This window comes from Copadichromis virginalis, linkage group LG1 (assembly GCF_057382275.1).
Source record: "Copadichromis virginalis isolate Kocher_CV1m ecotype Utaka linkage group LG1, C_Virginalis_male_GT1.1, whole genome shotgun sequence".
Lineage (NCBI taxonomy): Eukaryota > Metazoa > Chordata > Actinopteri > Cichliformes > Cichlidae > Copadichromis > Copadichromis virginalis.
The window spans coordinates 29248331-29275055 of NC_140618.1; the positions used below are offsets into that span (position 1 = coordinate 29248331).

At 39.9% G+C, this 26725-nt stretch overlaps 3 protein-coding genes across 5 annotated transcripts in view; 2 read left to right on the top strand and 1 right to left on the bottom strand.

Annotated features, from left to right (window-relative positions):
- The first annotated feature begins 1266 nt into the window (after positions 1–1266).
- Positions 1267–13575, top strand: slc12a1 (solute carrier family 12 member 1). The gene is made up of 26 exons (XM_085458212.1): positions 1267–2440; positions 3110–3250; positions 3588–3663; positions 4267–4362; positions 4564–4703; positions 4857–4967; positions 5055–5166; positions 5275–5402; positions 5596–5680; positions 5896–6059; positions 6149–6256; positions 6379–6502; positions 6850–6951; positions 7215–7370; positions 7456–7555; positions 7712–7823; positions 8105–8245; positions 8819–8925; positions 9766–9848; positions 10218–10343; positions 11434–11562; positions 11745–11856; positions 12048–12134; positions 12295–12430; positions 12561–12628; positions 12724–13575. The coding sequence occupies exons 1-26, from the start codon at positions 2192–2194 to the stop codon at positions 12857–12859; spliced, it is 3129 nt and encodes a 1042-aa protein (XP_085314338.1). The 5' UTR covers positions 1267–2191; the 3' UTR covers positions 12860–13575.
- A 3303-nt stretch (positions 13576–16878) lies between these two features.
- dut (deoxyuridine triphosphatase) lies at positions 16879–19570 on the top strand. Of its 2 annotated transcripts, none has more exons than XM_085458240.1 (7): positions 16879–17157; positions 17652–17808; positions 17972–18063; positions 18231–18275; positions 18376–18450; positions 18936–19006; positions 19439–19570. In XM_085458240.1, exons 1-7 carry the CDS (start codon positions 17049–17051, stop codon positions 19493–19495), a joined length of 606 nt encoding a protein of 201 aa, XP_085314366.1. In that variant the 5' UTR covers positions 16879–17048; the 3' UTR covers positions 19496–19570. The 2 variants fall into 2 exon arrangements, with proteins under 2 accessions (XP_085314366.1, XP_085314374.1); XM_085458248.1 differs by lacking the exon at positions 16879–17157 and adding an exon at positions 17166–17310.
- A 271-nt stretch (positions 19571–19841) lies between these two features.
- The window catches only part of fbn1 (fibrillin 1), a 64168-nt gene continuing 57284 nt past the window's right edge, over positions 19842–26725 (bottom strand). For both annotated transcript variants that reach the window (XM_085458222.1, XM_085458228.1), the window contains 8 exons: positions 25897–26022; positions 25557–25679; positions 24951–25067; positions 23030–23158; positions 22814–22933; positions 22124–22355; positions 21875–22046; positions 19842–21452 (listed from right to left, as the gene is read on the bottom strand). In XM_085458222.1, the coding sequence (XP_085314348.1) occupies positions 21066–21452; positions 21875–22046; positions 22124–22355; positions 22814–22933; positions 23030–23158; positions 24951–25067; positions 25557–25679; positions 25897–26022 (1406 nt within the window). In that variant the 3' untranslated portion in view covers positions 19842–21065. The remainder of the gene's footprint in view (positions 21453–21874; positions 22047–22123; positions 22356–22813; positions 22934–23029; positions 23159–24950; positions 25068–25556; positions 25680–25896; positions 26023–26725) is intronic.

The window sequence follows — 26725 nt, forward strand, 5'->3', positions numbered from 1 at the left end:
TGCAGTACAATTAGTGCAATAGATGAGTGGAGCTAAAAGGTTTGACCACTCTTTAATTTGCAGTCTATTGCTTCCTGTTTAAGATGTAATGCCGAGAATCTTGTCTGCTAATATTTTCACATTGCAGGCTTGATAGATTATGCAAAGGGGTTTTCTGCCTTTTTCAAGTGATTTGGATGTTAACGAGAGTGCAGACTCCCTTGTTCTCTGTACAAATTGGTGCATATGCACCTGCTACCACAGGCTCACAGTGTCCGCTCAACAGCTCTCTGAGGAAAGCTGTATACTGTGAATTTATTAAAGCAGATCTGGCAAAAGTCAAGCAGCCTGGATAATAAAAAAGAATCGCAGCAATTTCATGTCCCGGCTGCGGGAGAGTCAGCAAGGCCTGAGGATCACTGACTCTAATAAGAAAGCCGCAGTGTAAAATGAGACAAGGCCTGGGTCTGTTTAACCACCAAAAACACTGTAAACCTGGGAATGAACATGTGTCTCAAAGCTTAAGACTAATATCTCTATTAGTTGGATCGATTACTGCAACTCTCTTCTTTTTGGTCTTAGTCAAAAATCTATCCATAAGCTTCAAAGTGTCCAGGGCTTTCTGCTGCTCTCCCCCCGTCTTTGGAACTCCCTTCCTCCTGAGATAAGAAACCTCACTTCCCTCCCTCTTTTTAAGTCCAGACTCAAAACTCACCTGTTCACAATAGCCTAATCCACATAAACTTTTCCATCCTGCTACTTTAGTTTATTTTATTTATTTGCTCTACGTTTTAGCTTTACTATTTTGTAAATTATAACGTTTGTTGTTGTTATTGCTTGTGTACAGTGTCCTTGAGTGTTTTGAAAGGCGCTTTCTTAAATAAAATGTATTATTATTATTATTATTATTATTATTATTATTATTTATTAGGTGTACAAGGCTTTTTGAGTCTGATTAAGAAAAAAAACGAGATGGGGAGGCAGAAGGGAAGAGGAGAGATCTAGTGTGCAGATCTTTACACTCCACATGGAAATTTTTCTTCAGCATGACTCAGTCAGTATCATTCATGTGTTAAACCATAAAAACTTTGAAACACTGATTTGATAGGCAATGAACAATTGATTGTCTCCTTTCAACTTAGATATAGAAACACATGCTGGAGTATCTTTGTCAGCCCGCAATACAGCCAAGGTCAGATCTCAAGTCGTTATCCACCCTTTCACTGGGTGCATAAATCACTGTGGTGTATCAGTAATAAGGAAGTTTACCTGTTAAAAGGTCTTTTAAAGGCACTTCAGAAGTCATGTGGCTCTGGTGAAAGGCCTCCGGCATGTTCCTGTTATTCATGGTCTTATATTAACTCCCATTTTCCCCATTAATATGGCCATTTCTTCTGAGCTCGCCAATTCACTAACATTCCCCCATAACAATTTGCAGCAAAGAGAATCATTAGAGACATTTATTTAATCCGCTATATAACTCTGGGCCCAGTATACTAGTCACACGTAGATTCTCCTGTTATCACACCGTTCCTCAGGATTATATCTTATTGCAAACATATGTTATGAAATGTATATTTTTCTATTGGCCTACATTAGCCTTATCTTTTTCAGACTCTTTACAATATACACATCATAATGGGTCTGAAACCTGTTTAGTGAGAACTTCCATGTGGATGTTTCCAAATGATTCATCCATAGGTCTGAGGAAATACTATACTTAAACTGCAACCACAGAACAACATATGCTGTTACCCTACTCTTCACACAATAATATTAGTAATCAATTCTCCAGCACTCAGGCAATGAGCACCTTTATCTCTCGTTTGGTGTTTATGACTTGGTTAATAGTTAAGCAATGTCTTTGTGTCCCTTACGATGGAGCAAGGACATATCTGACACCCCTTGTTCGGATTTCTGAGGGTTGATCCAGTAAGTTAGCCAATAGCTGACAGCCAGTGTATGACCCTGGGATACATGGTATAAAGGTAAGCTATCTGAAAGAAACCCAGCTCATTTGCAAGGAGCTGAGAGTATCAGAAGAGTTCTCTGCAAGTCTGATCATAGATCATAGCCTAGTCATCAGTAAACAAGGACAACCACACCAAGTTGATCCAGCTCTCTGCGCTTTTGAAACTTTTGGATGTCTGAAGACTAGACTGTTCTTTCATCCTTGACGGTTTAAATCTGAGAGTCTCCCTCAGCATTCTTGATGGAGAGATTCAATTCTAACAAGGGGGGGCACATCAACTCTGCCTATGATTCCAACCTGGATGAACCTCCAGTTTATGAGGAGACCAACGATGACCACAGGACAGTGCGACCCTCCGTGATCAGCGCCTTCGGTCATGACACTCTGGACCGCGTGCCCCACATTGACTTCTACCGCAATGCAGGCAGCATGAGTGGCCACAGAGCTGTGCGACCGTCCCTGCAGGAGCTCCATGATGTGTTTCAGAAGGTGAGTGAATGTAGATGTGTGAGATGTATAAGATCTCTCTGTTTTTCCTCTATGGTCGGCACCCAATCTCCTCCTCTGTTAAGCCTGTTTTGTCCACAACCTGCCATTCTGCAGAAAATAGCTTGCACCCATTTTTCTCCAAATTCAAATCAGTGACGTTTTAACTGCAGGGTTTTTTTTCCCTCCTCTGCTGCACACTTCATTAGAAAGTGAAGTGATATATTTTACAGATGTTTATTCTTTCAAACATCCGTGCAGTAGCCACAGTCCAATTATTAGAGTCTTATCTTAAAACTTGTGAAACTAAAAAGGACAACAAAAGGTATTCTTACAACTGAATGACAACCAGCACTCTTGACACACTTAAGTTTTATTGTTTTTTTAATTATTATAAGGCTACATTGTCTAAGAAATGGGTAAGATTATTTAGGTTTATTGGCTGAATTAGGTTTGCAACCCTGGATGGTTTAAAAAAAGATATTTTAGTACCCTTGCCAGCAAAAAATGAAAAAACACAACCACCTATTTATTGCCATGAGAAAACAAAAACCACAACTTTTTATAATGCCGCCCCTTTTCTTGCAGCGGATTATGCATATAAACACCAAAAATGCCATCTAGTTACTGTGAAAATGTATGTTTCCTTCTGTGTTTTCATTCTTCCTCCAGAACGGGGTGATCTCTGTCCCAGACACATTGGAGGACGATGGCGAGAGGAGCAGTGGAACCCCCTCTGACGATTTAGAGTCTGCTGCTCCCACTGACGATATGAAGGGCATGGTAAAGTTTGGCTGGATAAGAGGAGTCCTGGTAAGTTATTTTAGGTCATGGTAAGCTTCTTTTTTTATTTAACCATGGTCACTCAACCAAAGATGAAGCTCTGTGGGTCTCGATAACACAACGAGGCCCAGTGGCGCTTTCGAGACCAGAATCTGGGAATGATTTGCATTTGCTCAGGACATGATTTTGATCTTGCTTTTGTGTTTCAAGGGCACAAAGGTCAGAAAAGGCCCCCAACATATTTTTTATTGGATTTTTTGTAATTAAAAGCCAAATTATGCTCAGTGACATTTACTCCATAAATTGAAATAACATTAAATCATGAAACACAGTGAGAAAAATAGACTTACACTGCTCTCTTCCACAGGTGAGATGCATGCTCAACATCTGGGGTGTCATGTTGTTCATCCGTCTGTCCTGGGTTTTTGGTCAAGCAGGCTGGGGTGAGTGTGGCAACGATACACACATACGCACACATAAATAGCCACTAAGCCCACAGTAATGTTTTTTTTGTGTGTGTGAGCACTTTTGCTGAAAATGAGTCCGCCTGTAACTCCAGCCCTTATCAAACAGTGAACGCAATAAAAATAATCTATTTACCTGGTGAAAATGTATAATCTGGGGCAAAAACAGACCGATCCCAGAGGTCTGTGTTGTCAAGGCCAGTGCCGATGCTGTTCCATGTAATTGCAGGGATTGGAGATAATTAAAGGATAATTAATGAGCTCCCTTAATGATCTATACCTGCTCAAGGTCTGTTGGGAGAGGTAGATAGTGGTGTTTGTGTGTGTGGATGAGAGAGAAAGTGAGAGAAATAAAAATAGGAGTGGGGCTTTGAGTATGACTTCATTAATTTGTTCATTGCTTCAGAACCTATAGATCAGCTGGGTAACCCATGGGGTTCCCATGAGACGTTAAAGTTTAGCACTTTTAAAGCTAACTGTGGGGAGGAAGCTTTCATGTCACACACAGAGTGTTTTACACCTAACTAAGCAGTGCTGTAGCTGGACTTTACAAAAGTGATTATTTGCATATTTGCATTTCAGGTCTGGGAATTGTGATCATCGCGCTCAGCTGTGTGGTCACCACCATCACTGGCATTTCCATGTCCGCTATTTGTACTAATGGTGTGGTGAGAGGAGGTAAGGCAGCGAAATTTCAAGATAAAGATAAAGGCACAAAGTTCCAAACAACACCTGAATATGAGCTCCTGAAGCACTTTTTATTTGTGTTTTTTTTTAAGCTGTATTTAACTTATCCTGACATTAAATCAACCAGTCACTGAATTTTCTATTAATCATTCCCTACTGTATGTGTCTGTGTGCGTTACATTGCCATTTCAGGAGGTGCCTACTACATGATATCTCGCAGTTTGGGACCAGAGTTCGGTGGTTCGATTGGTCTTATTTTTGCATTTGCCAATGCAGTGGGCGTATCCATGTATGTGGTAGGATTTGCTGAGACAGTGGTCGACTTGCTCAAGGTGAGACATGTTATATTGATTAGGCTGTTGTAGAAGGATATATATCTATATATCTATATATATCTATATATATCTATATATATATATATATATATATATAGATATATAGATATAGATATATTGTTTTTTGGGGGGGGGTTTTGTCATACACAGGAGAACTCTGCTATCATGGTGGATGAAATGAACGACATCAGGATCATTGGCTGTATTACTATTGTGCTGCTCTTGGGTATATCAGTTGCTGGGATGGAATGGGAGGCAAAGGTTAGAGCAAAAAACGGTGCTGTTTGTTCACCAGTCTCGTTTACTTGTACAAAAGCTTAAACTGTTTGCATTTGTTTCTCACCACAGGCGCAAATTATTCTTCTGGTTATCCTGCTGGTGGCCATAGTGAATGTTTTTGTAGGAACAGTCATTCCTGCAACCAACGAAAAGAAAGCCCAGGGGTTTTTCAATTACAGATGTGAGACATCCGCTCCAAACCGATACACATTTTTCATTACAAATAATCCCACTCACTCACAAAGTGCTGCTAACCCCTGCCGTTTCTCCTCACTCTCTCTTTTCACAGCCAAAATCTTCTTAGAGAATTTTACTCCAGCATTTAGGGACGGTGAGACATTTTTTTCAGTATTTGCCATCTTTTTCCCCGCGGCAACTGGGATCCTGGCTGGAGCTAACATCTCTGGAGACTTGCGGGTAACTTTTTCATACAGAGAAGAGTAATACATGGGGGTCATTAACTGCTACGTAACATAGGCTTGAATAAAGAGTTTTTATTTTTTTAATTCAAACTTATTTGTTTTACATAAATACATTTCTTTAAAGTCATTGTATTTAACTGTCAAGCACAGATCTGCATAATTTAACACAAATCTTTATTATTTCACAGGATGCCCAAGCTGCACTACCCAAAGGTACCTTGTTAGCCATCCTGATCACTGGTCTCACCTATCTGGCTATGGCTCTTTGTGTCGGTAAGTGACATGTTTGATTAAATGCAGCTCCAGTGAAATAAAATCTTCACTGGAATGAGTAAAACTGTGTATAGCATTACCTTGGGCAGATACAGTTTTACCAGGATCATACAATCAGTATCACTTATGTCCCTGAATATAAATGTGTCCTGAAAGCACAAATTTTATCTAAAAAATGCTAATTAATCCATCTGCTCTTTTCTTCGACTGGTCAGCTGCTACTGTTGTCCGTGATGCCACAGGCAACTCATCCAGCATCATAAATCACACAACACCAGTAATTTGCAACGGTTCAACAGCGGTTGCTTGTGAACTCGGCTACGATTTTTCTTCCTGTGAAGTAGAGAAATGCAAGTTTGGCTTGATGAATAACTTCCAGGTACACAACTTTCTAAATAAAGAAACTTTTAAGAAGAATTCAATTTCGTCATCTGTAATGCTCTCATCTTCTCATCACATCTGATTCAGGTCATGACCTTGGTGTCTGGGTTTGGTCCTCTCATTATTGCTGGAACATTTTCAGCCACCCTGTCATCAGCCCTGGCTTCCCTTGTCAGTGCGCCTAAAGTCTTCCAGGTCAGTAGATCGCCACTGTTTTTTTTAATGTACTACAATAAAATGCAAAGTCATAGAGAAGCAAACCTGTTGCTCTTAACCTCTGAAAATATTTTCCTTCACATCATTTCTTTTCTCCTCAGGCACTGTGTAAAGACAACATCTACAGGGCCCTGCACTTCTTTGCCAAAGGACACGGCAAAAACAACGAGCCAATCCGTGGTTATGTCCTCACATTCATCATTTCTGTTGCTTTCATTCTCATCGGTGAGCTCGCTGCTGCTGTACCATACCACCCAAACAACCTTAAACCAACATTTCATGCTTTGTCTCAAACCACATAGCTAACAAAGTCTTCCAGTTTGAATGAATCAGAAAACACGTTCACACATCAACAGATCACTGACATAAACTAAACAAGCCAAACAACGAAAGGAAGATTTCATCTGACAAGTGGCGTCCATGCAAAGTGATACAGTTAAAACTCCTTCTTAGCAATCTGCTTATTGTGTATATTCACAAACCTGTTTCAGATACATATTGGTTCATGTTTAAGTTTGATATTCCCGCTCTGTGAAAGAATTTAAAGTGACAGAGATTTTCTGTCTGTGCAGGTGACCTCAACACAATCGCTCCTATCATCTCAAACTTCTTCCTCGCATCTTATGCCCTCATCAATTTCTCCTGCTTCCATGCATCTTATGCCAAATCTCCAGGTGGGTGTCTAAAAAGTAGCTTATAAAGGAAAAATTATGTTAGTAAAATCAGGTAGTTCTGCTTGTCCCTATCCTCATTTACCATTTTTTGTTGCTGTTAGTGTTTTAATCCATTACTTTGTATAAGTGACTTCAAATATTTAGGAAATAAAGCACTACCTGACAAACCGAGCTGTTTCAGCAGTGGATTATGTTTAATGGAGTTTGTTATATATAGTCTGTTTTCCATCACTTTTCTCACATTGCTCTTTGTTTTAATGCAGGTTGGAGACCGGCATATAAATACTATAACATGTGGCTGTCCCTGATGGGAGCATTGCTCTGTTGCGTTGTTATGTTTGTTATCAACTGGTGGGCTGCTCTGCTCACATATGGCATTGAATTCCTCCTCTACATATATGTCACAGTGAAGAAGCCCGGTGAGCTTATTTGATTGCTTGGAAGGATTTTTGCTGTGCAACAGGAGAAGTAGAGCTAACCTGTCCGGACTGATTTTATCTTCAGATGTGAACTGGGGTTCGTCCACGCAAGCGGTGACGTTTGTGAGTGCAGTCAGCAATGCTCTATCTCTGTCAGGCGTGGAGGATCACGTCAAGAACTTCAGGTAAAATCCTGCACTCAATTCCTGCAAGCACATATGAGAAACATTATTATCATAATAGTTTCAAAGATAATTTACGTTAGGTAAAACTTTTCAATCAAGGGGATTTTCAGAAACCTAAAAAAAAAAGGAGATAATGTTCTTATTTCCCGTCTTCAGGCCTCAGATCTTAGTTCTGACGGGTTCGACACGAAGCAGGCCGGCTCTCCTTGATCTGGCTCACTCCTTCTCTAAGAACTATGGACTATGCATCACCTGCGAAGTGTTTGTGGTATGTAATATTGCAATCTCAGACAGTCTTAAAATCTTGATTTAAAAAATCAACCTCACATTTATATTAAGATTTGCAAAATCAAGCAAATGTAATTCATCAGAGTGCAGACTTAGCATGCAGTGGATGTTCAAAAGAATGTGAAGTAGGAATGAGGGAAATGCCAACTGTCTGACACTAAAGTTTAGGGTCAGGTGCACTTTCTGAATATAAAAAAAGATGGACCGCTTTTCCCTTTCACAAAAACGCTTACATTCAGCCGTATGGTGTGATCTCCTCAGGGCCCCAGATCAGAGACCGTTGACGAGATGAACAATGCAATGGAGAAGAACCAGTTGTTGCTTAAGAAGAAAAAACGTAAGGCATTTTACGCTGCCGTGGCCTGTGACAACTTCAGAGAAGGGGCTGAGAGTCTGCTGCAGGTCAGTATGGTCATAATTTATGTAAGAGGTAAATAAAAAAATCTAGTTAACCCACAATAATCCAGCGTATTAATGTGTAACGTGAGTTTTGATGAGAATATGATAGCAGATTCACAGAAGCAGGTTTTATTGACCCATGTCTTCCAAACAACACCCTACATCTGTTGATCTAGAGCTGTCTTAAAAATCTGGCCAGGACATATGTGCAGTAGAAAAGTTCGGAGTGGAAAAACAGTGGTATGGCTCAGACTATTGCACCGTCGAGATAAGGCCTCTTATGATTGTCCGGATAGCTTACTTCAAACAACACGGCAGATTAAAAGCTATAACTGATTAACACTGCATTTGGATGAGCTCCGGCAAAGATAAAGTGAGGTCTGCTGAGTGATCTGACAGTAAAACAGCCTTACAGTCTATTTCGCTTGGAAATTTTTAAGCTTTCTAGAAATCATTCCCCCCTCCCTCTCTTAATCAAGGTTTTACACTCGGTTTTATAACCCCAGGGTAACATGGTGTCTGTATTGCTTCACTTAACAGCTCATTGTGATTTGGGATTTTATATCTTCCTCATAGGCTTCTGGTCTTGGCCGTATGAAGCCTAACACATTAATGATAGGCTTCAAGAAAAACTGGAGGACTGCCGGGGCAGAAGCAGTTCAGAGTTACGTGGGAATACTTCAGTAAGTGCTGAATAAACACACACACATACATTTTTATAACAATAACACACTCAGTAATGAGAAGCACATTGAGAGTTATCATTTCATTTATTTTGTTTTCTCTGTGCTTTTTAAATGTACTTTATGAAGTTTGCAGTGCAGTAAAAAACCAGTGCAAAGTGTAGGCTTCTTTTATTTGATCATTTGAAATCTATTTTAATATGTCATTATAATACATGTGTAGCATTTATTTCACAGTAAATTCCATTTAAATCTTTAGGAACATACAAATAAACATTGTGGATGTATTCACATTGTTATGTACTTAAACATTTATAACCTGCTCCTATAATGTACATTACAAAGCCATAATAATGTGATATTTCAAATGCCCATATATCCTTCCCCATATGCTTACACATTGTTAATGCAAATGGAAATTAGAAACTTAGCATTTAATAACTCTATATAGCATTATTCTCACTTTGACCTTCAGATCAATCTAATGACCTTAAAGGGGAGGTCATAGGTCAAATGTGACATATTTTAAATTATGCATTTCACACACACCAACTGTACACAACAAATGTAAGTGTCATAGTTTCTGGGTTATAAGGGTTTTTGTCAATTTTCAGCGAATTAATCATGAAGTTGACCTTGAAGTTCTTAGTGGATGTAAGCCAGAATTTTTATTTTTTCATAAGAATTCATTCAAAAGTTTTTGAGCTATTGTATTTGTATATGACACACATGTACACCACAGACTACCGAAAGCACAACCTCCGTAATTAAGCATAAAGGTGATTAAGCATAAACAGGAGATCTGTGTTTGAACTAGCATCCTTATTCTCTTGTTGACAGCGATGCATTTGACTTTGAATACGGGACCGCAATGCTGAGGGTGAACCAGGGACTGGATGTGTCTCACATTGTCGAGGCAGAAGGTCTGTATGATATTGTCGTTAGGCTTTAAATTATTTAACCCGCAAGAGCTCCAGCATCAACATACCCATGGTAGAGAAAACAAACCACCAAGAAATTAAGAAAAACTGTTGTAAGAAACTGCTGTACATCTGTCACAACAACTCACAATAACCCTTTGTAATAATAAAAACACTGATAAACTGAGATACTTTGTTCTGTAGATTAGAAGCTTTTAATAAAGGTTTACAACGGTCAGGTAGTTCACAGATAAGATATTTAAAAAAATGCCATTTATAGCTGTGTCTCTGCAGATTTGTTTTCCAATAAGAAAAGGGATCCTACCTTGTGTAACACATATTCACAGTCATGTTTCCCATTCTGTTTTTCAGAGGAGATGCTAAGGGCAGCAAAGGAGCAAGAGGCTCTGGAGAATGAGATGATGCCAAATGGAGGGAAGGGAAAAGGACTATTCAGGAAATCCAGGAAGTCATCTCAGCAAGTGCTCACGACCAGAGGTACCCATCTTACGACTGTCTCTAACTCCTATTTAACCCTCTCAAGGCAGACGTTGCCGATTTGCAACAGTTAAAAACTAACAACCTGATTACCCCACATACATATCTTATGAGTTTTTTTTACTCAGAAGTATCACTGCCGGACTTGGTTGTGCATTAGCAACAAAAAAACTTAATTTGAGCCTGAGATGGTTAACCCTTTCATGCACGAATTATGACAGCCTCACATTTACATTCATCTTTAGGTATGAAAAATAAAAATACTTAATGAAAAAATCCAGATTGAGATTGTCATAATTCATGCATAACAGGGTTAAATAACAATAATTACAATGAAACACGTCATATATCTCCAGTAACGTTAAATGACCAGTGGGTGGCGGGGGATGGAGTGACACATTAGTGTCTAATGTAGTGGTTTATGTGCAAGTAAACCATCAACACTGACACAAATACAAGAAAACAGCCTTTGAATAGCTGTCTACTGTAACGACCACTATGCCTGAAAGGGTTAAAGAAAAAGTTGCATCAAAAGATGAATGTGATCTCTTAATATGTGGAAGCACGTTTCTCTTTTTCAGTCTCCTCCACACACAGACTCAAATAGCGTACATTTAATAAATGAAACCAATGACTCTCTTTTTTTTTTTTTTTTTGGGGGGGGGGGGGGTGCTCACATTGAGACATAATTGAATCCGCCATTCCCACTAAAGAGGCCCCTGAGGCTGTAATCCAATAATACACTCCTTTTTGTCCACTTTGAAGAGCATCTTTTAAGAATGTTCCTTTAACCCAGACAGCAGAGGGTGCTTGCAGCCTGTAGCTCAATCTTTCTCTGTTTCACACGCACACGCCAACACACACTCATCCCTGAGCTGCATCTTGGCAAGACAGCGAGACAAGGCAGTCATTAGTATACAAAATGCACCCTACTCATTGGAGCATTAAACTTGAGAGACGGCCATTTCTGGTGATGTAGAGTCATCTCTTAATGTTGGTTTGTGATAGTTTTCATATCCGACTTTACAGTGAATTATATTCCCTCCTGCTGTTGCTCTCATATCTTTCTCCCTTTCTTTCTCTCTCCCAGTGTCGGTGTGTGGCTCTCCACCGCCACAGGTTGCCAAAATGAATGAGAAGCTGGTGGAAGCCAGTCTTCAGTTCAAGAAGAAACAGCCCAAAGGCACCATTGATGTGTGGTGGCTGTTTGATGACGGAGGTAATTCTTGGATCATTTTTATGAACACTGCCTGAAGTTCGTAACAGATCCAAATCCATAACATTCTCCTCGATATCACTGGAGACAAAAATATATGAAACAAGCCAAATCTTTAAAAAATAGTAGTCTCTGAAAGACGCAACACGGACCAATAAATAAAAAATGTGCTTCTCTTCTCTCAGGTCTTACACTGCTCCTCCCCTACATCCTCACTACCAGGAAGAAGTGGAAAGACTGCAAAATGAGGATCTTCATGGCAGGACAGCCTGGACGCAGTGATCTGGATAAGGAGGAGTGAGTAAACTAATTAATATTTCAATATCAATTACAGTTTAATATGTGGAAGTTAGACTGGATACATTAATTGGCAAGATATGAAAATTCATGTGCTGCTAACGTTACTGGAATGCTATTTAGCATTAACACCAAAATGAGGAAGTACATGTATAGGACAGCTAATCAGTGCGGGGTGATTTGACTTGCAGGATGAAGGGCTTGCTGAAGAAGTTTAGAATCAACTGCAGTGACATTAATGTCTTTGATGACCTACATATCAAGCCCAGGTCTGAAAGGTAACTGCCATTTCTTTTCACATGCACAAGTAACAGCGAACCAGATGCTGAAGTAGTAATAGTAAAATTGAATCACATTGTAATATCAGCATGCTACAAGTTTAGGGGAGAAAAAGAACATTTATAGAGAAAGCTCATGTTCTTATTTGCATTTCTCCAGCTTGAAGGAGTTACAGGAGATGATTGAGCCTTTCCGTCTGCATGAAGGGTCCAAAGACGCTGATCAGATTAGAGCCTTGCAGAAAGAGCAGCCCTGGAAGGTCACCGACAAAGAGCTAAGCGAGTTTGAGGAGAAGGTAAAAAGCACTGACACTAAGTAATAACCTTACACAGGCTACAGTGAAGATATCATGTATTATCTTCATATCAATATAAACAAAATAAAAAATTTATTGTTAAAAAAAAATAACTGTCGCTTGGTTACAGACACACCTCCAGGTACGACTGAATGAGCTCCTCAAGGAACACTCCAGATCAGCCAATTTAATCATTGTGTAAGTATATATTGTCTGAATAACACTACCAAGCTTAATCCAGTGTTGAAAGAACAATGTCTAACATATTTGTTTACACTGTTGACCCCCTGTAGGAGCATGCCCATAGCTCGTAAAGAAACGATCTCTGATTTCCTCTACATGGCCTGGCTGGACATCCTGACAAAGGACCTTCCACCCACCCTGCTCATTAGAGGCAACCACAAGAGCGTGCTAACTTTCTACTCTTGAGCACTTTCCATGCCAACAATCCGAGTGTGATATAGCTAGAAAGGAAAAGGAATGGTGTTGCCATAATGACAAGCCATGTTTAAATAAAATGTACAAGAATATTTAGTCTTCCAGGCCAGCAGAAAAGTGTAACACAATCAAGCATTTGTGGATAACTCCAGCACATAAGCATATATATAGAGAGGTATATATAGATATATATATATGCCCGCTAAGAAAGGACACACACACAAGTCTGTATTTCCGAAATTGAATTTGCAAATGTGAAATGTGTCCAAATATGAATGTAGCTGCTTAGAAAAACACATAGTCAAATCAATTCAAATCAGTTCATAAACAAAGGCAGAGACACAACCACGGCTGTGCAATGGTCAGACTGTAAAATAATTGTATATAGTAGATGTGTGTATTCTAGAAATGATCAACATCTTGTTATTGGCAACTTTATTATCAGTTCTTTTTTAAACACTTGTTATATTCACTGTGTAAAATACACTGCTGCCATTATACAGATGTTTACCTTTCACGTGACATTTTTTCAATATTTTTCATGTTACTTTCATAGTACACTTTTTAAGGGCAATGGAATAAGGTAGAACATTATAAATCAGATTATTCTGTAAATTTTACCCTTCCTATTTTAGTCTATCTATTTAAGCACATAATGTTAATCAGCTGAAATAAAGATTAAAAACATTTGTGATGTCTCCTTATGTGAATATATTATATATATTTATATCGTCAGATGTTCTTTGTCCAGAGAAATGTGTCAGTGGAGGGGGAAATGGGGTATATACTGCAGTACATAAATTAGATGTCTATTATTTTAAATGTATAGTATCTTACTTGGTACCTTACAGACATCATTTGGGTATTTTCTCATTTTATGATGATTATTCTATACAGTTTGGCACACTGGGAATAAAAAGTATGCACACTTTGAAAGTAGTCAGCAGAACCTAAGGTTTAACAATAATGATGTTTACCCTTCATCAGACATATTTATTCATTGCAAACCATAAAAGATCTTTTGAGTTAAAAGTAAAGCTGCACATGCCACCTACATATCAGCCAAATCAAGATCAGCCTTCCCTATCAGCAAATAAGACGACCTTTACCATTGGCAGTATCCATAATCTGCTGTGTCACATCAACAATACAGAGTTCAAACATAATTTAGCGCACTTTAAAACTATTATTTTAATTGCTGTAGTTAAAATTTTGCAGTTTAAAGAAACAAGAAAAAAAACACACCTATACAGGCATAACTGGTCAGTATTGGGCCACAACTCCCTGATTATATTATGTGTCTATGAATATATTACACTGAATGTGAATCCCCTTTTAACCACTTTTAACCCACAGAAAGAGCTAAAATTTGTGATCCAACACAAACTTTTCAACTGATGGTGATATTCACCATCAGTTGAATTGTACCATATCACCCTATTAGAGCACTTCGCTCTCGCTCTGCAGGCCTACTTGTTGTTCCTAGAGTATTTAAAAGTAGAATGGGAGGGAGAGCCTTCAGTTTTCAGGCCCCTCTTCTGTGGAACCAGCTTCCAGTTTGGATTCGGGAGACAGACACTATCTCTACTTTTAAGATTAGGCTTAAAACTTTCCTTTTTGCTAAAGCATATAGTTAGGGCTGGACCAGGTGACCCTGAATCCTCCCTTAGTTATGCTGCAATAGACGTAGGCTGCCGGGGGATTCCCATGATGCATTGAGTTTTTCCTTTCCAGTCACCTTTCTCACTCACTATGTGTTAATCGACCTCTCTGCATTGAATCATATCTGTTATTAACCTCTGTCTCTCTTCCACAGCATGTCTTTTATCCTGTCTTCCTTCTCTCACCCCAACCGGTCGCAGCAGATGGCCGCCCCTCCCTGAGCCTGGTTCTGCCGGAGGTTTCTTCCTGTTAAAAGGGAGTTTTTCCTTCCCACTGTCGCCAAAGTGCTTGCTCATAGGGGGTCATATGATTGTTGGGTTTTTCTCTGTATCTATGAAGCGCCTTGAGGCGACTTATGTTGTGATTTGGCGCTATATAAATAAAATTGAATTCAATTCAAAGGAGAAAATCTTAAACTTCAACTCTGTTCTCAGATAAAGGGATATAGATACTCTGAGTATGATCTTTGAACATCGGCTGTTTTTTCAGTCATTTTCAGGCCAGTCCTTGTACCTGACCATGTTTTTGTTTGTTTGTTTAAGTTGTTTAACAGTGATCTAGGAATCATTCAAGCATAAAAAAAGACTGTAACAGACAACTTAATTCCTAAAAAGCTGATCCAGAATATGAGAGATGCATCTGGCCTTTCAGTTGTGACCAGGGAGACTAGATGGAGGTATGCCAAATGACACAAGATCAAATCAGTAGTACCAGGTCTTATGGACTGAGGAAACAAATTTGACACTTTTGGTTCAAATCATCACTGTATACAGAGAAGGCAAGGAGTCCAACAATGAGTGTCTATAGCCATTCGTAGGCTGTGGTTTAAGACTGCATTTCAGCCTGTGATATATGGGATCCTGTCAAAATCAATACACTCAAGAACCAAGAAAAATCAGATTTTGAGCTACTATCTGGAAAGCATCTGATTGCCAATAGCTTAATTTTTAAATAGATCCCAAACACATGGCCAATCCAGTAAAAGCATACCTAGATAGAAAAACAGCACCACTAGTCATGGATTGGCCTCACCAGATCCTGGACCTTAACTTTACTTAAGTAGCACGGAATCATCTTGCCAGAGAACAGAGCGAAGCTGTTTCCAAAAAACAGCTTCAAAATGCCTGAAGAATTCAGGCTGTGTTGACGAATTAAGGTGATCATACCATATCATTTAAAATCTGTCAGACAATGCTCAGGATTTTTTACGAGTCTGTTGTGGTCAGTACCATCCTCTATGCTACTGTGGTCAATACCACCCTGCTATTGTGGTCAGTCGCAGATGCCAATCGACTCAATAAAACTGATCCGAAACGCCAGTAGTGTTGTGAGGATGGAGCTGGACTCCCTTAAGGTGGTGTCAGAGAGGCGGGTGTTGTCCAAGATAAGGACAATGGTGGATAATACCTCCCACCTTCGCCATGACATGCTGGCCAGTCACAGGAGAATATTCAGTGAAAGACTGAAATTACCCAAATGCACCAAAGAACGATGCAAGAAATCAATCCTGTACGGTGGCCCCTAGAGACAAAGCATGTACAAACTCTCTAGGGGCCACAGTAATCCTGCCCATCTAATGCACACTACACAGTGCAATAGTTAGACTCTTTTGCACATGCTCTTTTTACATTATTAAATTTAGTTCAGTTTGTTACTGTTATTGTCTTACAGCAAATGTAACGACATTATTTCCTTGGCGATTAATAAAATATTTTGATTCTGATTTAAATCGTGATACCAGCACGTTCAGATGCTATGACGGCATGTAGGGGTCATGCTGTGGCATATGGAGTAGGAGATGTCCTGCTCTTTGGAGATGACTGCACAGCATTTTGGGTATGATGCAGCAGCGTTTGGGGATAATGCCAAATCTCGGTGCTGATGCCACGATTTGAACTAGCCCAGCTGCTGTGACAGCAAATTAAATTTATATTTAAAAACATAGGCAAGGCAAGGCAAGGCAAGTTTATTTGTATAGCACAATTCAACAACAAGGTGATTCAAAGTGCTTTACAGAGACATTAGAAACAAGAACAAATAAAAAGCATGATTTAAAATTGATTAAAACAAGCAAATAAACTAACTAACTAATTAACAAACAAACAAACAACAGTATATAAAATCAGAACAGTAGATAAAATCAGTAGTTAAATGTAAGTTTTGAAATTTAAGCTTAAAGTGTGGATTTGGTGCTTTATTCAAATGCAGCTGAGAACAGGTGAGTCTTCAACCTGGATTTAAATAAACTGAGTGTTTCAGCTGATCTGAGGCTTTCTGGGAGTTTGTTCCAGATATAAGGAGCATAAAAGCTGAAAAACATACCCTATCAACCAGAACTGGGTTGCGAGTCGATACGACGAAGAGTATATAAATCGTGTTTCGTTTCTTGGTTCTAGCCTATCAAATCGTTTGCGTACTTTATACGCTGCTGAAGCTTAGAGCTGCTCCGAGACACGGGGGGGGGGGGAGTGCGGCGTTCGTGAACCTGAGAAACCTGCAAAACGAAATTATTAACAGTATGGCCCGAATACTGCTGAAGGACTTTCAACTATGCTCGCGGGTTTTTAACGCTGCTCCGCGTTTCTTGGGGAAAGAACTGCACTTTCAAATGACAACTAAAAATAAAGGCAAGCAAGAAATTACGAGCGATAACACCACCATGACCGACACGCCAGGAAGTGCTTAGTGGCATTAGCTTTGCTAGCCTGCCTAGCGTTTTGTAACTGTCTGCTTTGGTTTGGTCATGTTCTTTTCTTTCTTGTTTGTCGTGTTCGAACCACGTAAGCGAAACAGTCATTCTGCTTTGTTCGGATATATAATGTATAAGGCTTATGTCAACGATTTCCTTTTTGTTTTTGTAGGCTGATATATTTTTCCACCGGAAGTTCGAAATATTTATATTAGTAACTCTCGCGAGAAAACTCACGTTAACTACTTTGACTGAACGCGGGAATCTCATACAAATAATCTCGCAGACCCGGGAACACACTGAAGCAGATTGTTGGTGGAAGTTTGTAGTGTCGTCCTTTAATTATCAATTACTTAGTTTTTAGTAGGTTTTAATTTTTTATTGTACTGTAGGTTTTTAATTGTGCATACTTTGCCAACATGCCCGTCCTAGAAGTCACAGATGCTTCTGCAGTTTCTCCATCAAAGAGAACAAAGACAGAAACAAACCCTGCAGAGGAAAGACCTGTCCTCAAATTTGCAAAACTTTCTGAACATGCTACGACCCCGACCAGAGGCTCAGCTAAAGCAGCAGGTTATGACCTCTACAGGTTAGTAACTCTTTAAACTGAAATTGTTAGGTTAGGTTCACTAGATGCCTAATTTGTGACTGTTGATGTGTGTGCATGTATATTTAAGTCTGATTGTACCTTTAACTTAAAGTATTATTTTAAAAATGCAGATACGCTTACCTTTACTGTCTTTACTTAACAGTGCGTATAATTACTCCATTCCTCCTATGGATAAGGCCATTGTAAAGACAGACATTCAGATAGCAGTTCCACATGGCTACTATGGGAGAGTTGGTGAGTGTCTCTCTGCTATTCAATTTTTATTTGTTTTTGGGGTTTTTTAATTTTATTTTATTTGAGTTATCTGTTGTGTGAACTCGTGTTAGTCTTTCCTGTTTGTGCACCAGTTGTAAAACACCAGGTCGCCTGTAACTGTCTTTTTGTGGTTTTTCCCTCCCCAGCACCAAGATCTGGACTGGCAGCAAAACACTTCATTGATGTTGGTGGTGAGCTAGCTAGCTATCTGACCTAATCATTGCAAGTTAACCCCAGTAGTGTACAGACATGACATTTTAATTTGTGTTATGTGTCGCATGTTCTCCTCAGCTGGAGTTGTAGATGAGGACTACAGAGGAAATGTTGGTGTTGTGCTGTTCAACTTTGGCAAAGAGACGTTTGAAGGTGAGTTATGGTGACAATAATGTATATTGTCAGTCTTTCATAACCACAGTAACCAATGAAAGTAATCAGATTAGGGGATGATATCCATGCGCTCCGCTTAATATAGATGCAGTATGGTACGAAAGTAGACTTGGATACTTTAAAAGAATGATGCAATTATCAGCTTTTATTTATCAGTAAAATTTGTGATTTAAAAAAAAAAAAAAAAAAAGAATTGGTATTTGTGTGAAAGACTATTTAAGCTATTGGCTTCACTTTGAAGACCAAAAAAAGGTCTAAAAGTGATCTGAGAATGATAAATTGAGCTTCACATATATTGCTTATATTTCATTTAAGACAAAAAATAAATAATATTTTTACTGTTGACACTTTTCAGCCTATTGGAGCTTAATAATGAAAGTATACACATAAACGCTTGATATGAATACTTTTATCGATCAGTCAGATTTAAAGGTTATCTCATCTGCTTCCTTTTAACCTTACAGTGAAAAAGGGCGACAGAGTTGCTCAGCTGGTGTGTGAGAAGATCTGCTACCCAGATCTGGTGGAGCAAGAGGTAAATTCAAAGTTGAGTTTATTGGGTAGATCTAATTAAAACCGGTGCAACATAGATGGTCATGAAAAGATGCGAAGCTTCAGCTGTGTGGCTATTAGAAGCTGTCATTTTTTGGTTGCTCTTGAATTATTATAGGCTATTCTACTTAAAGATGTCTAGGCTTATGTCTGTGAAACAAAATGAACGTGAACAGCACTACAAGTGACACAGAAATTGTCATAAAGCTGAATCTCATCCTCTGAGTTTCAGAACCCGAAAATGAGTCTTCTTTAAGGTTGCTTAAAGAAGTCGCTTTGTGTTCAGAGTAGGAAAAAGAAAACTATGTAGAAATAATAAAGGTTTAATAATGCATTTGTTTTCTTGTGTATTTCTTCAGATTAGTTTTAGTCTTTAAATCCAAGTGTTTGCCTTTATTTATCTTTTCTGTTTTAGACACTCGATGAAACAGACCGTGGCGCTGGAGGTTTTGGATCAACTGGAACCAACTGAAACCCTCATGTGTTTTTAAAATATGTTAGTCTTAACTTTGATAAAATAAGAAATAAAGTTTTGTTTTATATTTGAGTCTAGAGTTTTGCTGGGACTTAAAACCATGCGTTCCTAGTAAAAGTTCACTAAAGTTATAAATTCTCAACAAAGCTATTCTTCCATATGGCCACATGGGGGCAGTCATACACAAGAATGTAATCTGCTCTAACTATTTCATCCGCCAGAGACTTGGTAACTTCCCTTTACTTAATACAGACGTGTGCAGAAAGAGGACATATAGGTGCCTGCTCAACTTGGTTACAATGGTAATACAATTCAGATAAAGGGGGGGAAACACAGCAGTGAGTACATGTACTCCAAAAATGTTTTTATTGTGAATTTACATCTAAACCCTCACTGATGTGTACATGGAACACAGACTGGTGTCAGGCTGGTCCATTGCAATGCAGCACTGATTTTGACTTGTGAGAGAATATGTGGCCATGAAGACCTCAGTGCATAATCATGAAGGCCCAGGTTTGGCATCATCAATGTGGTTTGTGTGTGCGTTTGTGTGTGTGTCTGTATGTATACACAGTTTACAAAGGAAGTAGTTGGTCATTATAAGCACCATTACAACCCCTTCCCCTCTATTCCAGGGGTATCCTCTAGTTTACAAAAGCTTCATAGATTAAAAGTGGCATTGATTATTACAGTATAAACACAATTTACATGTAGTATAGAGGAGAGCAGGCAGGCTATGAAGCTAGCTGTTACTGTTGCAAAGACACGAAACCTTCAGAAAGGCCAATGGGATTGTGCCTTGTTCACTACTGAGTGCATTCAAAAGTCTATGTGGATGTGTTGCTAGCACCAGTAAATATGAATTATTCTAGTCAGTAGGAAAATGGAAAAGCATAGTTCAAAAATACGCGGTAGGAGTTGTTCAACCTCCGACATAGCTACATCTCAATAGTCCACAATGGGTTCCTCTCCTCTCCTAAGCCTTATTTGGGGAAACAAAGAAATGTGTGTATCCAGGTTTGATAGTCATTTACCTGAGGGGAGGAAATGAATTTATTTCAGACTATTGGGACTCGCCTCTTTCTTTTTATCCCCCCGCCACTTAAGCTGAGTTCTAAGAAAACAAACAAACTTGGCCCTTAGAGCTTTCTGCAGTCCACAAGCCCTTCAATGCGGCATCCGATTCCACATATCATTATACAAGATTAAACCATACAATTACAAACCCTATCCACACCCTCTAGTGCTTTAAACGCAGCTGGAGTGGTGTGTCGGGGTGATATGCTTTTTATTTCGACTGGAATCTTTCACACCTTCGGTGGATACTTTCCACAGAAATTGTACCTATGATATGCAGAATCATCTTTGGTGATCAAATGACACAGAACAGTCCATCCCCCCCACCCCCGTCTTGTCTCTTTGGTGGCGAGCCCTTCGAGTGAGTAGACGTTAACCCTTAGCTGCTGAACCAGAGTCAGAAATGTTTGGCCTTTTTCAGGAGGGACTGTGAGCTTGACACTGGATTAGCAGCTGCTGGCAACATCCGCCTCTCTCAGTCTTGTGATGGTTAATGGAGCATGATCTGCACCCTCATCTTCAGTATGTCTCCCAGCTGTCCTGTGAGGTAGTCTTTATCATGTTGGTCCTCCAGCTCAGCCAGCTCCTTCTTCCTGTAGAGGGGCATACTGCTGATCTGAAGGTAGTATGCGCCTGGCACGAGGCCCTTCTTCTTGCTCAAGTGCAGGTAGCTGACACCCTCCCGCTGGTTGATTTTGAAGTAGCCTTCCTCATTCCCGTAGTCGATGCTGTAACGCACATGGTCGCTCAGTGTGCTTAAGGCCGGGGTAAACTCGAGGATGTGGTCGCGGTTACTCAGGTCACTGATGTTCAGGTGGAACTGGAGAGTGTCTTCGATGTCCACACTGGCCAGGCTGACCGCCTCTGTCTCAGTTAGCTGCAAAGAGAAAATGTGGTCTGGCTGAGTTTAGAGGCTAAAGATGTCCAATAGTAAAGTCGTGTGCAAACACAGCAGAGTGAATCTGTGAATCAGTGTTAATTAAAGTCTGACTAGACGCTGGAGACATTATGAAAAAAAAAAAGACTTGTAATCAGTTGGTAGATCTGTCATTTAATACTGATTTTCACAAAGTTGTTCCTTTTTTTACATGAAGGTTTTGGTCCCATTTCTGTTACAAGGCCTTTCCCTGCTATAGAGGGGAAAACTCTTTGTAAGAAATCAGGGACCTTCATTTATTTATTTTATTAAGACTTAAAGTAGTGAAAAATAAACGTAGTGTCTCTTATAGAATCCATCAACTTTTCAAAACCTTCAATTTCTCTTAAAAAAATACAGGGGACAGTGGGCTTCATACATACCTGCATGTCTTCCAGAGGATTTTCCTGTGTTGAGTTAATGCTGCGACGTTTGCGTCCCTTCTTGGGATAGCCATTGATTTTACATTCGTAGCAGGCCTCGGGTGAGAGGGAATTATCCTCCATTTCACTTCCCTGTCCAGGACTTGTGAAGCCCAAACCTGTGACGCAGTGTCTGAAAGCAAAAGTAAAGCCATCAGTAACCTATAAACACAGAGGAAACGTTACCACCGCATTCGCTCGTTTACTTACCCTTGTCCTGCACGGAAGTACCCAGGTGGACATCCACATAAGTAGCCTCCATCCGTGTTTGAACAGCCAAACTTGCATGGGTTCTGGCTCGTGGAGCACTCGTTGATGTCCGTGCAGCCTCCGCTGGTCTGCTCGTAGTTAAAGCCGGTGGGGCAAAGGCAACGGAAACTCCCCAGGGTGTTGTGGCACGACGCTCCCCCGCAGATCTGGCTGTTCAGGCACTCGTTCTCATCTGGGTCACAGGAAGTTGACGGGAAGTAAACAAACATGGGGTCATTCCAGTTAAAAGAGACAAACAATACTGGGAAAGCCTGCAATGAATGTCGTAAATATGTGCAGACATTCAAACTAAAATTAGAGATTTAACTAACCACCACTTGTTTATTCGGCGGTGCACACATCAGGACACACACAGTACATATAATTGCTTTCTCGATAACTTAGCTATTCCTACTTATTTTACATACCAAATGCATTTTTGATGTTACCCTACCTTTTATTTGATTTTTTACCTACTTCAATCGTTCATTAGCACTAACACAATAAATTGAGAAGATTTTCTAATAAAATAGACTCTACTGGAGAACTTCAAGGCTATATGGTTGATATTTTAGCAACCAATTCATGAGGATGTTCCAAAATGAAAGAATTGTTATATTTGCTGTCAAAGAGGACAGCGGTATAACTTACCAACACACTGATTCCACTGATAGTGCTGCAGGTAGCCTTGGGGACAGCTGCACCTGTATCCACCTACTAAGTTCTGACAGCCATGCTGGCATCTGTGATTGCCGTCACACTCATCCATATCTGTCAAACGCACACACACACACAACACAAAATTACTCAGAGTCTTTTCCTGTGATTAATCAGCTGATGCTGGGTTGGAAAAAATTGTTTTTAGACCTTCGCAGGTTTGTCCGCTAGGATCTAATGAGAATCCCCGCTGGCAATCGCAATTGAAGCTGCCTGGCGTGTTCTGGCAGACGCCACTGGAGCCGCACAGATTGGGGTCTGTTGCGCATTCATTGTTGTCTGCATGGACAAAAAGGGAAGGTTCAGACAAGGGTAAAACTGGAAACATGCCATAAAGGCTCATTACCCTGATTTGGACTTGCTGAGTCAATAAAAATTCATTCACAGTTGGCACCGGCCTCTAAAAATAGGTCAGGTTACTGTAAACTCTTGGTACAAACTGTCTTGATGTCTGAAAGGGGTTCAAGAATAAAATCCCTAATCAGCTGAACGAAGATCAGATCAGAAGTGGCAAAAACAAATATTTAAATTTGAATTCCTGACCTTGGGAATAAAAGAAAAGCCAGCGCTCGTTAACAAGAGTTTTCGGGGGAAAAAATGTAGAAGTGGGTGTTTGAGAAACAGGTTTGATTGTTGTGATTGGAATCTGTGTAAATCTGAACACAACGTTGAAGTTCATGCTGGGAAACAGAGTAATCTCTAAATCTCAGCTTTTAAATGTGTTGTTATTTTTCACAGTTGGTTGAGATTTAGAAAGACTGCTAACACGTTTGCAGTTTAGCTTTCCATTTGAAGAAACAATCAGTGCGTGGGACATAATGCTAAAGCATAGCAGGATAGTCTACTTTGTCCCCAGGCAACCCAACTATGGGTTTCAAAGCTGATTTAAAGTGGACACGTTATGATTTTCCTTACTGGTGTCAGTGGATGTAAAGTATTACAGTTGTGGATTCATGCTAAACACGGGTAGAGATTCACATAATAAAATCTGTGCATGTACAAGCAAACCGCATGTTAGTAAATGCTCAAACTGTTTTATTTACTCTTGTTTCTGTAAGATGTCAAGGACATTGGATATTCTTAATTTGGTCGGTGATTATAGCAGACACACCCACCCACTGTTTATGAGGGGCAGCCAATTACAGGAAAGATGGCTTAAAGGGAAAGGATCAAAATGGCTTGATTGAAAGAGGGGTCATTTAAAACAAAGATTGTGTCGACACGTGAAATGACACAAGCTAGTCTAGCAGAGTTGAAGAACAAAAAAAATGATGGTGCTGGACATGCACAAAATAGATGTGCTGGGGAGAGAAGAAGAGTAGCATCTATAATATGTCTGGAAACGGCCACTACTTTCCCCACTGAACAGCTTGTTTGATGAGCATCCACCTTAGTGAATCACACATATGACTGAAATAAGGAAAAACAATTTAGGTCAACTTTGAAGCATATTTGGAATCTACAGCCAAATGACACTATCCTCCTATGACTCAGAGGTTCATTTTGTACCACTTTCTCTTAAATATTGGCAAACAGCGATCATAGTATGACTGGAACAACAGCTTTACGTCACAGTCATGTTTTTCCCAGCTCATTGCTCGTAGACTAACAGCACATCCACACCTGCTGTGTGCCATTTGGGTTACACTCTAAAAAAAGCCAAACCCGAGGATTCCCTGACACTGATTTGATGTGAGGTCTCGGGTGCCGTTTTATGGTCTGGAAAAAAGGCTTGGAGTTGTCATGGCGATCTACTGCAATGTTCCATAACAAGCATTGTTAAGCTGCCATGACTACAAACCAGACCGGCCTAATAAGATCAGTGTGATATCCGCCAGAGTCCATTAACATTTAATGGGTATATAAAGAAATAGACAAAACAGTGCTTCCCGTGTCTATTATGAGCTGGGCAGGATGACACTTTAAAAAATTCTTCTTTGAAAAGACCAACAGTCTGTGTGAAATCCTATTCAGACTACACAGGCAGTTTGATTAAAGACAATTCAGAATTTAAAGGGAAAAAATCACCGGATGTTGTATACGACTGTGTAGACTGTATATGTGTTTTTACCAATGCAGGCAGTGTGATGCTGGGTGAAGCCAGCAGGACATTTGCAGGTGAAGCCACCGATGGTGTTGACGCATAAGAACTGACAGTTGTGCTGTTTGGTCGAACACTCATCCAGATCTGTAAACAAGAACAACATAAAGAATGAATTTCCCAACTGAACCTATTTCATACTTCATAGTTAAGATACAGGGGTCGCAGTCATCTAAGACTACTACTTGCTCTACTGTATGTGGACTGCTCTTTTTCAAGCAAATTCCAGTCCTTCTACAGTCACTGACCTACAAATGAACTAGACACCGGAAACATAGAGGGGTACTGTAGAGGGGGAAGCTAAAACTATGGTAAATAAAGAACACTATGAGCACTATTTGTTTAGGCGTATAAACACGCCTGATAAACACAGATACAGAGAGATGCACTGTGTCAAAGGCAAAGGGCACACTTGCAGTGAGCATTTAAAATTGAGCATCTTAGGACAGCAAGCAGAACGCAGAATGTAGCAGCTCCAACCTGGAAACTAAATCAAGCATGAAAATCGCTGAACTCAAGTGATGTGACAACCATTGGGCTTAATTGCGGGCTTCTTTTGGTGCTTGTGCAAGTTACCTCTGCAGCTCTTTCCATCCTCCTGAAGGATGTATCCTCGGGGGCAGGAACAGAGGTACCCTCCCTCCGTGTTCTTACAGATAAAGTTACAAGGCTTTGGTGCCTGTATGCACTCATCCACATCTAGAGGGAGAGGCAGAATGATTCAAAATAAAGAAACAGATCCTGTAGCCAGAAATTCCATAAACAGAGATCATGAGAAAGACAGACCCGAGCTGCATTTTTCATAGGAGTGGTGTGGGAAGTCCACCCACATAGTTTGGGTTCTTTACTAGACAGCAGGAATGAGAACGAGAGGTTTCAATTCTGTGTAAACACTGGAGGTGAATTTAAGCCTTACCCACACACTGCGTGCCAGTGATGTCAGCAGTGTAGCCAGGTTTGCAGATGCAACTGTAGGAGCCCAGACTGTTGATACACTGACCATTCCTGCACAAGTTCCCCATCACACGGCACTCATCGATATCTGGACAGAAATGAGAAACGCCAGCTTACTTCAAGTTAGTTCAAGATTTGGTTTCTTTCAGATTTTGACAATAATTACATATCAAAAGACCGAATAGTTCCACAAAAGTTGGAGGAAATATCTGTTATGCGTTCTTTTATGCACCATCAATTAAAAAATGTATTTCGGGTATAAAATCACTGATCTTACAAATTTTGTTAACCAGAAAAAAAGTTAATGCTTTGCAAGTGATGTCAACACAGATAACAACAACCATCTTATATTATTTAACCTTCACTACTCATAATTGTCTGGTTTCTGGTTTACATACACGCAATGGCAGTTTTAGAAAAATTAATCACTGGCCCCATTTTTAGGGCCTCAACTCATCGTATTGTGTCCCGTATTGTGTTTTTTGCACTATTTTGCAGCGTTTGAGTTAGAGATGGACCAATCCGATATTACATATCGGTATCGGTCCGATACGGACGTAAATTACTGGATCGGATATTGGCGAGAAATAAAAATTGTAATCTGATCCATTAAATATAAAAAAAAAAGCACCTCACAAAACTTGCAACATGGCGTAACTCGGCTCATAACCGTAGCACGTCGGAGCAGTGTGCTCACGTGATAGAGCGGCTGTGTGTATTTGTAGCCTCGCTACCAAACTAGCATTTCATCTCCAAGGAAGTGATCCCAGAGAGAAGTAAAGCAAGTGTGT

What these genes read in the sequence shown, in the direction of transcription:
- slc12a1 (XM_085458212.1), top strand. Translation starts at nt 2,192, where the DNA reads ATGGAGAGATTCAATTCTAACAAGGGGGGGCACATCAACTCTGCCTAT. An exon ending in GGGGTTTTTCAATTACAGAT is followed by an intron (nt 5,167 to 5,274) that starts GTGAGACATCCG and finishes CTCTTTTCACAG; the next exon opens with CCAAAATCTTCTTAGAGAAT. An exon ending in GGGCTGAGAGTCTGCTGCAG is followed by an intron (nt 8,246 to 8,818) that starts GTCAGTATGGTC and finishes TCTTCCTCATAG; the next exon opens with GCTTCTGGTCTTGGCCGTAT.
- dut (XM_085458240.1), top strand. Translation starts at nt 17,049, where the DNA reads ATGGCCCGAATACTGCTGAAGGACTTTCAACTATGCTCGCGGGTTTTT. An exon ending in GCAGGTTATGACCTCTACAG is followed by an intron (nt 17,809 to 17,971) that starts GTTAGTAACTCT and finishes TTTACTTAACAG; the next exon opens with TGCGTATAATTACTCCATTC. An exon ending in CAGATCTGGTGGAGCAAGAG is followed by an intron (nt 19,007 to 19,438) that starts GTAAATTCAAAG and finishes TTTCTGTTTTAG; the next exon opens with ACACTCGATGAAACAGACCG.